The sequence below is a fragment of the Agrilus planipennis genome, unplaced genomic scaffold (assembly GCF_000699045.2).
Source record: "Agrilus planipennis isolate EAB-ADULT unplaced genomic scaffold, Apla_2.0 scaffold39, whole genome shotgun sequence".
NCBI classification, from domain to species: Eukaryota; Metazoa; Arthropoda; class Insecta; order Coleoptera; family Buprestidae; genus Agrilus; species Agrilus planipennis.
The window spans coordinates 628,247-646,180 of NW_020439074.1; the positions used below are offsets into that span (position 1 = coordinate 628,247).

General features: G+C 36.1%; 1 protein-coding gene across 1 annotated transcript in view; it reads right to left on the bottom strand.

Annotated features, from left to right (window-relative positions):
* The window catches only part of LOC108745002 (hemicentin-1), a 149,006-nt gene that overhangs the window by 23,861 nt on the left and 107,211 nt on the right, over positions 1–17,934 (bottom strand). Inside the window, exon 7 of the mRNA XM_025977189.1 lies at positions 9,666–9,796. Coding sequence (XP_025832974.1) covers positions 9,666–9,796 — 131 coding nt within the window. The remainder of the gene's footprint in view (positions 1–9,665; positions 9,797–17,934) is intronic.

Sequence of the window (17,934 nt, forward strand, 5' to 3'; positions counted from 1 at the left end):
AAAGGCACTGATGAAACAAACGACGGATAATTGGGTTAAATGGGAAAACAATAGAGATAAAGTTACGGATCACGGCATTCGTAGTTGAACATTTTGTTTGGTGTTTGACTGAAATTCCCTTTGTGAGGGACGATTATGTACTGTTGAGTTTTAATTACGAGAAATGTTTTTCAAGTTAAGCAATTTTTTTATTACGGAACGTTTAGATCGGATTCTCTTTGGAAACGTCCAGAAAATAATTAGAATTTTGTAGTGGTTCTGTTATCTCAAATTATCAGGCGCTTTGCATAAGAGTGCTCAGAACAATTTCAAATTGAATTGCTTTTATTGCAGAAGAGATCTTTGTTTCGTCTAAAACTTCTGATGAGGATGGAGCGAGTCCGAAACGCGTGATAAGCTAATATAAAATTACAAAATCAGCGTTTTCGTAATAAACATTTACTTTCATCTTATTTTTTTTTTGACGTAAGTGAAAACAGATATTTTCCCCTGCGATTCAAATACAGTCAAAACCGTTTACTACGACATCGTTTAGAACAACATACCGGTTATATTGACCAAAATCATAGGTCCCGGCTTAATTCTGTTAGACCGCCTTATAAAAAACACTGGTTTTTACGACATTGCTTATTACGACATATCGCTTTAAGCGACTACATTTAACTGATATTTTCGGAGAATTATATCTGTTAGAACGACCAGCTCTATTGTAAACATTTGAATAGGTAACAGTACCCACATTTGGTACAGTAAATGACCGTTAAGATCGCAAAAGTAAACAAAAACGTGTCGAGTTTAGGGTCTATTGTAATTCTCAGAATATCTGCTACTGATCCTAATGAGTTTATTGATGCAGATAACTCTATTGCAATTTGTGCACCAGCTACGGAAGATGATATTGTACAAGAAGTTCAAGAGAAAAATGAAGAACAGGAAGAGACTGAAGAACAATTTGCAGTGCCAACTTTGAATGATGGTCTCAATGCTGTCAGTGTATTAGGAAAAATTGTTTTTTATTCTAATGAACAATTTCATATGCAGGNGCTTGATTACAATGTAGTCTGCAAAATGCTCGAAAATATTCTTTTCTTTTTCTCGTCGAGCAACAAAGCTTGATCCAATTTCGCCAGTCAGCAGCAAGATAGGAACGAACGAGGCGACTATATACTCTGAACAGCACAAGAATGAACACACAATACATTGTCTGCATATTACTGATAAGAGGATTTTTCATATCCGTCAAACTTCCTAAAATGACCATTCGAACACCGAAACAAGGCAGATCTCGAAAGTTACAGGAACGTCACCGGCTATTACGACTATTGGTTTTTACGACAAAATATAAATAGTCCTTCGGTGTCGTTATAACAGATTTTGACTGTACGTCTTTTATAACCAGTTTCTTGAGATACCTTTAAAATTTTCTAACATGCCAAAAACATTTAAGTTTGTCCACTACATATATATTAGTACACAATATAATCAAATAACGTTGTTTAGTTATTTTGGGTAGGTATTATGTAGGTAACGTAGGTATCTAGATGAAACAAGAATATTAAAAGCTTCCTTTGGCCGATAGTGTTTCCAAGTTTTAACAATTTCGAACAATGCACTGCACACAGTTAAAACTAAACACATTCCTTCTCCTGCGCTCCGAATAGCAAACATCACGGCATAAAGTTAGAGAAAATGGGAGTGCTACTGGTAAACAAAAAGGCCTTACATTTCCAGTAAACGGCGTTTTCCAATGAGGCAAATGCCCGACGCTAACTATTTGCACTATTATAGCGATTCAAATAACAGTTAAGACACTCTTTGTTCGAAGTAATGAGTATTCAACCGGAGCTAATGCGTAATTCGAAACCAAACTTATGATTCTCCAACAAGCTTTCAAAGCTCTGCTTCGGCATTAAACTTTTGCTCAGGCGCGAAGAAAACGTAAGACGACGAATCAGACTGGCAAATCATTCTTAATAAGATTGATGGAACAATCTTATGTGAATATAACATTATTTTTTTTGGTCTGTGCTGCTATTTAAAATCGCTGCGTTTTGAACACGCGCTTATTAGGTTAGGAAATGCTTCATAGCTTGTACAGACAAAGTGAAAAGAGATAACCGAACAATATTAAGCGGTGTAGCGGTTAGGGGTTGCTTAGGTCCATAAAAAATCAGGGTCGACTTTATATAATAGATTATATGTTTAAATAAGCGTTTTTACTTTCCTAAATTCCTGAGAATGTTGCAGTTTCTTTAAAGTCAGATTCTGGCAACATGCTAAAATCCTGCTTGTCTGCATCTCTATCTGTTACAAATCAATCGGTGTAATTATTCCTTTTTATTTATTAGTGTCCGCTGCAATTCCTACCTGGCATCTCTTTTCTATGTTTACGATTTTCCCTACAACGTCTGTCGTGACTAAAAGTAGGCGTTCTGTTAGGGTCGGCTTTATATAATACACTATATGTTTAAATAAACGTCTTTCCTGAATTCCTGAGAATGTTGAAATTTCTTTATTAGTGCCCGCTGCAATTCCTACCTGGCATTTCTTTTCTAAGTTTACGATATTCCCTACAACGTCTGTCGTGACTAAAAGTAGGCGTTCTGTTAGGGTCGGCTTTGTATAATACACTATATGTTTAAATAAACGTCTTTCCTAAATTCCTGAGAATGTTGCAGTTTCTTTAAAGTCAGATTCTGGCAACATGCTAAAATCCTGCTTGTCTGCATCTCTATCTGTTACAAATCAATCGGTGTAATTATTCCTTTTTATTTATTAGTGTCCGCTGCAATTCCTACCTGGCATCTCTTTTCTATGTTTACGATTTTCCCTACAACGTCTGTCGTGACTAAAAGTAGGCGTTCTGTTAGGGTCGGCTTTATATAATACACTATATGTTTAAATAAACGTCTTTCCTGAATTCCTGAGAATGTTGAAATTTCTTTATTAGTGCCCGCTGCAATTCCTACCTGGCATTTCTTTTCTAAGTTTACGATATTCCCTACAACGTCTGTCGTGACTAAAAGTAGGCGTTCTGTTAGGGTCGGCTTTGTATAATACACTATATGTTTAAATAAACGTCTTTCCTAAATTCCTGAGAATGCTGAAATTTCTTTATTAGTGCCCGCTGCAATTCCTACCTGGCATCTTTTTTCTAAGTTTACGATATTCCCTACAACGTCTGTCGTGAAAAAAAAAGTAGGCGTTCTGTTAGGAAAGAAGAAAATAAATGAGTCAGTTTTATTGCGGACTACGCCAATTGTGAATGTGCCAACTATATCTATCATCTTCAACATTGTTTTCATGATTCGGTGCGCTCAATGAAGATTGTTATCGGAATGTAATAGTATAAATTATTATTAAAGCGTGGACCTATTATTAGTGTTGTGCATGGGAGATCGAAGAGCACTTTCCTAAAGTGATAAATATTCGATACAGTTATTGGAGTCTTTAAAGTTGAACCATATTTTATGAAGAAATTACGAAGATGTTTTATGCTCCATCGCTAGACGAAGATACCTGTATATATACGTATAATAAGTCAGAATGTATATGCAGTAAAGAAGGGAGGTCGGTCGACAAGGCAAAGCGGATTTTACATCGACGACGCTGCAGGCGTTTTATCATCGTACCAGTCATAAGAATACTTTTAAGGGCGTAGTTTTCTATGATACAACATATACTATCGGATATTGCCAAGCCGTTTCTTCAACGGCACACGAATATTTTAAATATAAAGCAACTGAAACTGAAATATGAAAATATCACATTGTAAGCACTCCTATGATATGAGATAAAACCCAATAACTATTTGATTTGACTGTCGGAGGTGCGTGTCAAAATGACGACACTATGAGGTTTTTCCCTAATTCGGTTATAAAACAGCGAAAAATTTAATAGAAACCACCCTTGATGCTTTCATTATAAAGTTCATTTTTTTAATCGTAAAACTATTCCTAAACTAAAGTTAATACATTAACGTGTTATCTTGACAAAAACAAATGCATTGGGGACCATTTTATAGAAAATTGTATACTCTTTTCAATGGACCTAGTCTAGTTTGTGTAAGTTTTCTGGTTCACGAGATATACCCAGATGAAAATGTCTAGTATGGTATTCTTATGGAAAACTAACAAGTCCAGTGATTTACCACTAAATACCCATATTACCAGCACTCCTTGAGTTAGAGTTCTTCTCATATGTACTTGTAACTATTAAACCGTTTTAAAATTTGAAATAGAAACAAGGAGACTGTGGTAAATTAATAAATAAATAAAATAGGACACTCACCCCAATTACCAATAACATAATTTTACTGAGCAGTATCGCCTTGATAATGCCCGAGTTTGAAGTGGGCGAAACACGTGTCCGCTCAGTAAAATTATGTTAGTGGTAATTGGGATGAGTCTCCTACTTATTTATTTAGAAAATTTGAATCACTCTAATTTACATAGTACATACATATGTATCTATTAACGCAAATTATTATAGATTTACGAAATTGACTTGGTTACTATGTCAATATTTGGTCTGCCTTTTCCAATATAAACAGATGTAAAACTGTACAAATATTGACTCAAGGAAAATCCCCGTTCGTGAAATTAATCGTTTAAAATATATAAAAGGAAGGGACCGGAATTGGGATCGTATTTGGTATTAGCATTATATTGGGTTCGCTCGCAGTCAGGTAAGTTAACGATCAGGTTGCTTTCCCGAAATTATCTCCCACAAATTCTGCCGATAGTTGATCGGGAATCGGGTTATTTTTCAGGACGTCTTCCGCCGTTCCCAGGCGAAGATTAACTGCGGCTCCGTGTCCCCTTTTTTACGGGGAAAGACAAAAATTAGATTCCAACAAATAATTTCAGCCGACGGAACACTTTTCTACATTCCTGTTCACTCTGTAACTTCAAAATATATACGATCTTTTAAAGAATTTAAACCATCAGTTCTAAATAAATTTGCCAAGAGATACAAATAGGCTTCTGTCTNACGAATCTCCATAAAATAACGTGTAAAATTACAATTTTTTAAAATTTCAATAACCGTTTAACGGTTTAGTGAATCGATTTGTATTTTTTACAGGAGTTTTAGAATTGAATGAGGAACGTTCTTCCAAATTTTTATTTGTCTCGTAGCATTTTGACGTACCTCCCAAACAACCTTAAGATGAAAGTATCCAACAAAATTCTCTCTGAACTAAAATATTAAGCACCTAGTCACTTAAAATTCACCAAACAGCCGAATCTGATGTACAAAGTTTTTATTATGAAACAGTGCCACGTTTTGTATTGCCGTATTTAGAATAAATTATGCACATCTTACTGTTATGATCGAATTAAATATTCAAGCGTGTAGATATTACTGTGGAGACGTTGATAAAATTTGAAAGCTGAAGTTGAGAAATTCCAACTTCAATTACTTTTAGTGGTTAACGAGCTGGTTCAGAGATAATATAACCACTACAACGTTGGAGGATGTAATAACCCGGTGAAACGCAGCAGAAAATTAGTTAAAGCCATCCTACAGGCTAAGACGACTCCTAATTTTCGAAGAAAAGTACGATGTCGCACTCTAAACGAGCGAGACTAGCCACTCTTTAATTAAAACTGAACAAAAAGGAACTAAAATTTTTGTGTCTGAGATTTATTTGAGTGAAATGTGTGAGATATTCTGCAAGTGGGTGAAAACCCTTCTACTTCCTTATGATAAGTCCCACAATTTTTTAAGGTGAAAATTTTGTAAACAACCAGCTTATACATACATGTAAAAGGTCCGTTTTTCTATTACAGTCAAAATCTGTTATAACGACACCGAAGGGACTACTCATTTTTGGTCGTAAAAACCGATAGTCGTAATAGCCGGTGACGTTATTAAGTACTTAATACCTATTATTGAATGTGTGATTATTTTTTTAATATTAATTGCAGTTAATATAAACTTCAGTATTATACAATCAATAAAATAAACCAATCATCTATAGATAGAAGAAATGCTGATGAAATACTACATTTTGGTTTAATCATCTATAAAATAGATGAACAGGCATGGCAAACTATCAACGCAATATAGAAATTAAATATTTCTTGGCCACCACTTAGACTAGTATGTATGATATCCTTAATGGAAAAAGAAGCTTGTCAAACATTAATGAGCCCCTAACTAGTAGCAAATTCCTACAGATGGCATTACCCGCCGCCGGTAGTTATTCTGTAAACGCTTTTTAAACGTATCATCTTGATTTCAAAATGGAAACAGAACAGGGTGACTGATAACTATTCAATAAAGATGACATTATTTTTATGCCTTTGTGGTTTTTGTTACGGTCCGCTTTTCTAGCTTAGATAATAGAAAATACCACAAATGGCGCGGTAAACGTTTCAGCAAGTAGATATCCATATATTGAAATGGACCTTGTTGGAGCATACGTAATCCTAAAATGTAGCATCGTACTACAGATGGCGTTTACCGCGCCATTTGTGGTATTTTCTAAAACGCGCTTTAGGCAGCAGGTAAAAGTTGGTCTGTGTTCTGTCGGAGCTTCCTGCGACGCGCTGATGAGATCCAAAAAGATCGAAATCGCGATCCGCGTTTGGCAGTTTCGACAGAATACAGACCACTTCGAATTATTTTATTAGCTTAGATAATATTTCTGAGACGAAAAACATATTCTATGCATATTTGTTTGTGATGATATTATAAAAAATTATACACACATATTTAAGTATATATGATAAAATTCGTATTCTCGTTGTCGTCAGTGAATCCAGTCCAAGATGCAATGAAAAATTATGCGGTTGAGTCTAGGCACTGCTTTGATAACGAATATAATGCAATGCTTGATTACAATGTAGTCTGCAAAATGCTCGAAAATATTCTTTTCTTTTTCTCGTCGAGCAACAAAGCTTGATCCAATTTCGCCAGTCAGCAGCAAGATAGGAACGAACGAGGCGACTATATACTCTGAACAGCACAAGAATGAACACACAATACATTGTCTGCATATTACTGATAAGAGGATTTTTCATATCCGTCAAACTTCCTAAAATGACCATTCGAACACCGAAACAAGGCAGATCTCGAAAGTTACAGAGTTCGGGGACGGGATGAGGTAGCGAGAGAGAAGAAGACGAAATCCGCATTGTTATCAATTTTTCGCGTTGTTCTTTAAATCCATTCGCCGTTGCCATATACTTTATTGAGCCATAAAGAATTTTTGCTCCACATGTTGCCAACCTTTTATGTTAGTTCGTATAGGCAGAGTGTGTATCAGAGGAAAATCTTTATGGATGCCGTATTTATTTAATCTCAAGTGTTACATCGTTCAGTTGTTCATCCCTCTTGGAAAGCAAACAGGTATTTAAGACCAATATTTTCGCCCTTTAAAATTCATTGCTGAATGAACAGCTTCCCCGATGAATAATTAATCATGACTGCCCAAAGGGTACTGACCTATAGTTGAAAAGTTAAAAATTGGCATAGTCTGCAATAAAACTGTCGCATTTTAACTTATTAACTAGACGAGCGGTTACTGACAGAACGACAGACGTTGCGGGGAATATCGCAAACATAGAAAAGAGATGCCAGGTAGGAATTGCAGCGGCCACTAATAATAAAAAAGGGAGAAACGAAAGAGAAGCAGTCAAGTAGAATTTGAGCACGTAACGAATAATATGGAAAATTTTTAACTGACTTTTGGCAGTGAATATACCTTGATTTCAATTTCGAAACAAAAAAATATTTAGTTTCAATCTCTATTAATAATAAAAGTAGGCGTTCTGTTAGGGTCGGCTTTATATAATACACTATATGTTTAAATAAACGTCTTTCCTGAATTCCTGAGAATGTTGAAATTTCTTTATTAGTGCCCGCTGCAATTCCTACCTGGCATCTTTTTTCTAAGTTTACGATATTCCCTACAACGTCTGTCGTGAAAAAAAAAGTAGGCGTTCTGTTAGGAAAGAAGAAAATAAATGAGTCAGTTTTATTGCGGACTACGCCAATTGTGAATGTGCCAACTATATCTATCATCTTCAACATTGTTTTCATGATTCGGTGCGCTCAATGAAGATTGTTATCGGAATGTAATAGTATAAATTATTATTAAAGCGTGGACCTATTATTAGTGTTGTGCATGGGAGATCGAAGAGCACTTTCCTAAAGTGATAAATATTCGATACAGTTATTGGAGTCTTTAAAGTTGAACCATATTTTATGAAGAAATTACGAAGATGTTTTATGCTCCATCGCTAGACGAAGATACCTGTATATATACGTATAATAAGTCAGAATGTATATGCAGTAAAGAAGGGAGGTCGGTCGACAAGGCAAAGCGGATTTTACATCGACGACGCTGCAGGCGTTTTATCATCGTACCAGTCATAAGAATACTTTTAAGGGCGTAGTTTTCTATGATACAACATATACTATCGGATATTGCCAAGCCGTTTCTTCAACGGCACACGAATATTTTAAATATAAAGCAACTGAAACTGAAATATGAAAATATCACATTGTAAGCACTCCTATGATATGAGATAAAACCCAATAACTATTTGATTTGACTGTCGGAGGTGCGTGTCAAAATGACGACACTATGAGGTTTTTCCCTAATTCGGTTATAAAACAGCGAAAAATTTAATAGAAACCACCCTTGATGCTTTCATTATAAAGTTCATTTTTTTAATCGTAAAACTATTCCTAAACTAAAGTTAATACATTAACGTGTTATCTTGACAAAAACAAATGCATTGGGGACCATTTTATAGAAAATTGTATACTCTTTTCAATGGACCTAGTCTAGTTTGTGTAAGTTTTCTGGTTCACGAGATATACCCAGATGAAAATGTCTAGTATGGTATTCTTATGGAAAACTAACAAGTCCAGTGATTTACCACTAAATACCCATATTACCAGCACTCCTTGAGTTAGAGTTCTTCTCATATGTACTTGTAACTATTAAACCGTTTTAAAATTTGAAATAGAAACAAGGAGACTGTGGTAAATTAATAAATAAATAAAATAGGACACTCACCCCAATTACCAATAACATAATTTTACTGAGCAGTATCGCCTTGATAATGCCCGAGTTTGAAGTGGGCGAAACACGTGTCCGCTCAGTAAAATTATGTTAGTGGTAATTGGGATGAGTCTCCTACTTATTTATTTAGAAAATTTGAATCACTCTAATTTACATAGTACATACATATGTATCTATTAACGCAAATTATTATAGATTTACGAAATTGACTTGGTTACTATGTCAATATTTGGTCTGCCTTTTCCAATATAAACAGATGTAAAACTGTACAAATATTGACTCAAGGAAAATCCCCGTTCGTGAAATTAATCGTTTAAAATATATAAAAGGAAGGGACCGGAATTGGGATCGTATTTGGTATTAGCATTATATTGGGTTCGCTCGCAGTCAGGTAAGTTAACGATCAGGTTGCTTTCCCGAAATTATCTCCCACAAATTCTGCCGATAGTTGATCGGGAATCGGGTTATTTTTCAGGACGTCTTCCGCCNCAGAATTAAGCCGGGACCTATGATTTTGGTCAATATAACCGATATGTTGTTCTAAACGATGTCGTAGTAAACGGTTTTGACTGTATTTGTATTATATCGCAGTAATTATTTATTAAAAAGAATAATAAAAACTCACGTCATGAATCCATGTGAGTCGTCTCCAAAGAGGATTAGCTTTGACATGACATTCGAAATAAACATCGTCCCCTTCCTTGATGTCATCGGCATTGAGCGTGCTTCCTAAGCGCAGCGAAACAATCGGAGGGTCTGGAACAAAGAGGCATATTGTCAAAGGCGACGTTGTCTCTGGAACATAGCGACATATAAATCATGGAAATCCCCGCGATTGTCCTTAGCCTCCTCTACTCTTGTCAACGTTCCGAATACGAACAACGATCAACGAGATCCTAGAGCGCCGCGTTACGTACTACAAATACATATTTAAACAAACAAGCAACTGCTTGTTAGAATTCCTTTATGTACTCCCTACTTATTATGGAATATATTTTTCAAGAGAGTTTTCCTAATTCTCACAGTGCAAACGAGGGATAAAGAACGCCCTTGAAAATCAGAACGATACGTTTAACATTATCAGTGAACTGTTCAAGTTGTCGCTATGGTCAGACTATAAAGGATTCACTAATTAATTTCTTGGTAAAGGTCTAGATGATGGCCCCCAGCCCCTTCGCGTTTGGGGATGGGGGGAATCGAAGGAGGAGGTCTCCCCGCCACTGTACCATAAAAAGTTCGTGGCGGTCTCACCCCCATAAAAAGCTATAGGGGTTCAAAGTTAATAAATATGCCAATTTTTATACATTTCTAGGCATGTAAATATTTATATAGTCATTCTTAAACAATATTCAAAGGTAAAACTAATGGAAAAATACAAAAAAATATTGAGAAAGTTATATAAAACATTCTTTAAATGTCTTTATCAATAAGGTAGGTTAGGTTATGTTATTGGGTTTCGTTCAAGTGACCACCCTCTTTCGATCCCCCACCTCCACCCGCTTGAAAATAATTATTTTACTGAATTTTATTTGAATCAGGGATGTAACGGAGGTAGTTTTATCGGAACCGAAGGCGGAGTCGGAGTTTTTAAATTTGCTTTATCGGAGTCGGAATCGGAGTCGGAATCAGAGTCGGCAGGGTCAGAAGTGGTGGCATGAGAGAGAATTTTTATTTAAGAACAAATAAAACATTATTTAGTCAATTTCTTTTCATTTCAATTTTCAATTATAAAATAAAACACAAACAATGAAAAAATAATTGACGATAGAGTGCTCAGTGCACGAAGTGGAAGTCGGGGGGATTCCCCGCGCGACATGTATGAAGTTCATACTATGAACCTGTTCATAACAGTCGACAAAGGCCGCCGCACCGCCGCTATGTTATGCTTCGACCTCCGATTAAAACGTTCGATTTAAAAGTGTCGGAGCCGAAGTCGGAAACGAAGGTGTAATAATAATCGGAAGTTCCGACTTAACGGAACCGGAGTCGAAGCTCCGTAACATCCCTGATTTGAATTATAGTGTATGTAAATTGTCAAAATAATCAACTTTTAACCCCCATAACTTTTTATGGGGGTGAGACCGCCGCAAAATTTTTATGGAGTTTTACTCAGGTGACCATCCTCTTTCGATCCCCCTACCCTCTTTTGATCCCCCCTACCCCCACCCACATCTAACTCCCATAACTTTTTATGGAGGTGAGACCGCCATGAACTATTTATGGTACAATGGTGGGGGAGACCTCCTCTATCGATCCCACCCAACCCCACGCCCTTCGGGGGTGGGGGCCATCATCTAGACATTTACCAATTTCTTCTTTAAAAAAGTAAAATTCAAACTTTTTACAATCCGTTATATCCATATCTTCAATGAGAACAAAACTATTATGAAATATACCATAATAAGTACGTTTTGTCGTTGCTGTTGTCACCTCTCGTGATTTAGTGTTCAGAACATTGGTGCATAAAGCGAAAGGGCCCGAGTTCTATTCTCGGCTAGGGCGTGGCAACAGTAGCAGTTTTTTTCTCTTTAATCTAAGATAATTTGTAGTGCATAAATAAATTTTGCCATTAATATGAAAACATTTATGCTTAGAGTCAGTTAGGATATACGATTTGAATGCCTGAATTTTACCCTCTTTGGGAAAAGGATCTAGAAAGTATTGTGAAAGTTAAACAAGCGAAAGAGTGAAGGGCATTCGGAGAACAAATTAAGGCTGAAAACATAGCTGCCAAAATCAGCCGTGAAATATTGTTTGAGTAGCGAAGAAGCGAGCGAGTTTGCGGCGAGCGGTCGCAAGCTGTTGGAAAAGGATTGCGTGAATTCGTTTTCTTACTTGCTTGCTTCCCTTTTGTTGATAAAACTTAACAAGGTCTGAAAAAGGCGAGACATTAATTTAGATTACAGTTTATGAGTAAACCGTAAGCTCCGTTTTATGTGCGTTTTCCAACACCCGAAGGGAATCGCTCAAAAATGGCCCTAAAAACGCTCCTAAAACTCGAGCAAGGGCCGATTTGCATTTTAATTTTTACGTAGTTTGCGTTTCAGTGGGGAAATGCAATTTTAGTATGGCTACGATAATTTCACTACTTTTAAAGAAGATTCCAAGCGGATGTACTTTGGGTACCTACTTACCATCAAGCTTTAGTGAAAAGTATGAAGAAGTTTGAACGATCACGTTGCTTGATGGTCTTCTTAAAAGCAAAGTTATTTAATTGAGGCGATTTAAAGATAAAACGCTGCATACTAAAAGGCGGTTGGTTCACTTCATGGCATTAAGAAATAAAGGTGGTTGCAACATTATTCGTTACAATTTTCGAAGATAACTTATTAACTATACATATTCTGTTTATTATACATCACTATTAAGTGTCACCAGGGTGGTAAAACACAAATAACTTTTGCTGAAAGATAAATTTGATTGTGAAACCTTATGCCGATTCGAAACGATTAAATAAAGTTAGCAAAAGAAGTATTTTCTTCCTAATAAAACATAGACACTCGAAATTTTACAAAACGTTTAGAGACCTAAGAGGGTTTCGGTGCCCAAAGTGCCATCCTCAGTTAGAGACTCATTCTCTGAGACGCGTCCTAGGTCTCTAAACGCTTTGTAGAATTAGAACATTAGGTTAGAAGTGAAGAGGTATTGGAAGGAATAGAACAGAGAATTCTACGGAAGTCAATAAGAAATAGGCGAGATAGGCTGGTAGAACACCTTCTCAGGTATGAAGGGCTAGTCAGAGACATATTCCCGCGATAAAAATGTTCAGTCTCTCAGAGTCTCTGAAAGCGAGACTCGAGTCTCCGTCTCTCATCGAGTCTTTCTGGTGTCGCTGAGAGAGACTGTCAAAAAAAACTGTTTAGCGTCTCTGAACGAGAGAATCGAGTCGCTCATAGAGAAATCCTCATTTCGTATCCAGTCTCTGAACGAGAGACNACATAGACACTCGAAATTCCACAAAACGTTTAGAAACCTAAGACGCGTTTCGATCCCCAAGGTGTCATCCTTAGTTAGAGACTTATTCTCAGACACGTCCTGGTTGTCTAAAAGCTTTATAGATTTAGAAAATTAGGTTAGAAGTGAAGAGGTATTGGAGAGAATAGGAAAACAGAGAAGCCAATAAAAAATAGGCGAGATAGATTAGTAGGATACCTTCTCAGACATGGAAGGCTAGTTAGAGACATATTAGAAGCAGAAACAGAAGTTAAGAAGGTAGATTTAGATTAGATTACTATTCACAAATAGTTAATAATGTTGGATGTTCTAGGTTTAGGGATAAGAAAAGATTAGTTCAGGATAGCAAAGAGTGGAGGTGCGTGTCCAACCAGTCTTAGGACTGACAACTTTACGAAGATGATGATTTATTACGTTTTCTATAATCATAATTAGAATGAAATGAGTACCCTTTTCATGAGTCGTCGGATATAAATGATAATAAAATTGGAAACCAAGATAGAGCAATAACAGTTTTGAACAATAAATAGGATCCATCTTAGTACCTAAAGTAGTTGTCAGAACTTATAAATAGATTGGTGAAATAAAGCAGGTGTCTATTTCTTTTTATATTCTTGTGGAAGATTTAAAGTTAAGGGCAATTCATGGAATTCGGGTTTTAGTAGGATTGGAAGTTTTGTGAGAACTTTGAATTTCTAAAAATATATTGTTTAGGAGTGACCGCAAAAATCGCCCACGTCCTCGCCCTCAAACTTTGTTTCAAATGATTATTAATGATAGAGTATCCTAAACCAAAAATACAAGAATGTATAAGAAAATACAACTTATATTTCGTTTCCGAGGTTTGAGTAATTGATTTTATGGTATAGAGGATATCAAAAAATACTTACGATATATGCAGTATTTTTCGACGCAGAATCTAAATGTAAAATTGAAAAATCTCATTTTTCTCCAAAGAATCGAAAATATCCTCTATACTAGATTGGAAATAGAATGGTGTTAAAATTAACGCTTATACAAATTAATCGAAGCACTCCTGCATTCTGATAGCAGTTTTCCTAAATATGAAACGATAACAAAGGTGAGAAGGGGGTTTTTTTGTGGGAACTTCCAGAAAGAGCAGCATTTATTATAACGTTTTGTTTATCAATCCTTACACTGTTCACTTCAACGACTGCAGTCAAGAATTGTATTACAAAGAAAATAAAAGCAACCGTCTTTCAATTTGTTCATCTTTTTGACAGGCTTTATATTTTTAAGTGACATTGGAACGACTGTCTTTACAATTGAATTGAATTGAATTCTTTTAAATTTCAGTTTGAAGGTAGAAATGCCTTATAGTAGGTATGTATATATATATATATATTCTAAGAAACATGTGTTTTTGATCGCCAATTCAAAAATACAACAAAACGAAATCGAAAATATATTACCTACGTAAATATAAGAAGGTAATATACAAAGATTTCTATAACTCATAGGCGGGCTGAAAAGTTCGTAGACTGGCATAGAAAAAATTATTTTTTTTGATAGAATTTGATTTTATTATTCAATATAGTTCCCTTCGAACGCGATACAACGATTATAGCGGTCATACAATTTTTCGATACCATTTTTATAATACGATTTGTCTAATAGGCATCAGTTTCGGCGATTACCTCTTCATCGGCGCGAAATTTCGGTCCAGCGAGCACTCTCTTGAGGTCTGAGAATAGAAAAAAGTCGCTGGGGGCCAGATCTGGAGAGTACGGTGGATGCGGAAACAATTCGAAGCCGAATTTATTGAATTTTGCCGTCGATTTCATTGATTTGTGATACGGTGGATTGTCTTGATGAAACAGCACTTTCTTTTTCAAACAACAAAAGTTCTTTCACTAAAAATGCTATAACTCAGATACTAATAGTGCAACAGCTGTAAAATTTATACACATGTCTTTTGAAGGTTAGGACTAACTAAAAATCATATGGATTTGATACTAGAAGAGCCATATATGGGTCAGTCTACGAACTTGTATTTATAGAGGATACAGTTACCTTAAACGAATATTTGTCTCAGAAAACAGCAAACCATTTTGATATTAATTAAGGCGATGAGAAGAAGAATGATCCTATATAATGTAACTGATTATTGTGGACTATTTAGCTTCCTTGTACTTGTACTTGTTCCCATTTTTCTTCTTTTGATATTTCGAGTCTCCTAAATGAGACTTTTTAGTGTCGATAACGCGTTCGTTTCCTGTTCGACTAGCGTTTCAAACAAGTGGTTGGCTGATCCGTCACAGAAAGAAATGACGAAAGAGAAAGAAGTAACGAACGATTACCACGACACAACGAGCCGTAGATTTGAGTCGCAATCTACAGGACTGACTGAGACCTTCTTAATTTTGATTGCTCTCCGCGACATTTCAGTGATGAATGTCTTGTCATCCATTATATTCTTGTAGTGAGAGCGTGTGGCGCTCTCGTTATTTATCATCTGCCTCTCACTTTTATCTCGTTCCCGAAAGGTTAAAAGTTAGGGGCGCAAGAACAAGCACACAATGAGGGGTTGTCAAGGTGGAAGAGTGCACCGAGCATTATAGGTAGTTCGAGTAGCTGCCAAAGCTAAATAAAGCAACCGCATCATCGTCTATGAAAGACGGTTGATTGATGACAGGCGTAGTTATTACAATGAGATTGCGTTATCAATCAAAGATGCTCCTTATCTTTGCTCTATTTTCGTTCATTCCTTCGTTCGTTCGTTCGCTTGTTCCTCCACAGCAGCCTACTTCTCACCATATAACCGATAACTAGGTTTGTTCATGTAGGTATCAGGCAGGTATACAGACACAGAACCTATGTATATTTTTCCGGGGAGGTAATTTTTCTTGTGTCCCTTGACAGATTTCTTTTCAGAATTAACCTTAATATTAAGGACAGGCAATATTTCACGTGTTTATTTAATACCTTAGAAAGCCCTAGGCGTAAAAACGCCACATAAATAAAATACCTAACAGATACCATAATAAAAATAAATATCTACAAAAAATTTTTCAAATGCTACAACCCCCTTTAATCCGTACACAAAACTTAATATCAAACAACTAGCAGTACTGCGCCATCTATATTTATATAGTTATTCGCAGCAAATATTTATACTGTATTATTATTTTAAAACAGGCTGTGCGTTATCATGTAATAACGATAAATGCAGTTATAAGGGAAGGAAAATTAGGGAAAGAGCGAATTTGAAGATAGCAGACGGAAAATTAGAAGAAGTGGCCGATTTTAGGTATCTAGGAAGTCAGGTAAGTCAGGACGGAAAGAGTAGTAGGGATATAAAGCAGAGCATAGCGCAGGGTCGAGTCGCCTTTAATAAAAATAACTAGAAATAGTATCTTCGTAAACAATTTACTAGATATTTACAGTTACACACTATGCCTGTTCAGCATTCCGGAATACCGGAAAGTACCCCACTTAACGAGCCGTCGTTATCGAAAGCGTCAAGTGAGAAAACACTCATACCTACTCGTGACCTTCGCAACAGCTGGTACACAAACAGGTCAATTGCATTAATTCGTGTTAGACCACTCTATTTCTTTTAAATGTACCTTCTTCTTCGTTAATTTTTCCGGGGAACTGATCAGACATAGTGTATATCTAGTCGGCTTGACTTAGAGAATGGTTTATTATGAAATCAGGTTCTACTGTTAACTAATTTATCCATTTTCCTATCGTTAACATACCACATCCTTAATTATTTGTGCTTCTAATATGTCACTAACTAATCCTTCATTCTTGAGAAGGTGTCTCGCCTATTTCTTATTGACCTCCAGAGTGCCCTATGTTCCTTTACTCTTTCTAATACCTTCTCATTTCCAACCTTTAAACGAATCTAATTTTTTCTTTTCTGCAGCGCCCACCGTCCACGTTCCCTGCTCCAGACATTTTGAATTGTCTGACTTCCTAGATACCAAAAATCAGCGACTTCTAATTTTTCGTCTCCTATCTTTCATCTTCATTTATTCCCTTCTTTTTCTTCATTTTGTTTTACATTTAACATGCCCAAATAATAAAGAAAAGATCGTTACTGTTCGTAGAACATTATTTGCGAAATAGACCTCGTATAAAGCGTGGGTTGTATCGAATAACAAAGAAACCGCTATGCATTCGAGCATGTTACGTTGTAGAAGTCGACGACAGCGAACAATTTGATTTGCAAAGTACGCAAGGAATAAAAACAGACGTCCCTTATTGTGTGTTTGTCGTTGTCAACCGTCTTGTTTGCTGCATTCGCGATCCCTTTTCCAATGAGTAAGTACTTACTTACTGCCGCTTTGTTCCCATCATCGTGCTTTTGACATTTTTCCGCGAGAAGTAACTGGATCGCAATGTCGAACTATTGACTTGACGTTTTGCAACCCATTTTGAAATTCCTACGTGCCGCCGGTAGAAAACTGAAGATCATTTCCTCCCGTATGTCTACCCTTTTTACAAAACCGTTCCGAAACGAAAATTCTTTCCATTTGCCGCACTAAATCACAGACATTTCGAACGTTTTCTCTAATACGTTCATTGAAACTAAATTGAAAATACATTTTTCCTAAAGTACCAAATAGAAAACATTCTTATATTCTACAATTTGATATGATGGAGATATGAAATACTAATTACACTTAATGGAAAATCCAAAATATATACATCACTGGGGATTTCACCTTTTTGGACTCTTCCGTCCCTCTCCGTCAGGCTAAGTCACACTTTCAGCAACCCCCCTAAGAAATATTACGTTGCGAAAGCTAGTTCACCCTTCCTACCATATAAACAATTTCTTTTGATTTAAATTTACAACTTTCTTGGGATCCCCCCAAAATTCTAGTCACCAGGACACAATTTCGTCAAATGAGATTTGAAATAAAAAAATTTAAAATAATTCGAAGTGGTCTGTATTCTGTCGAAAC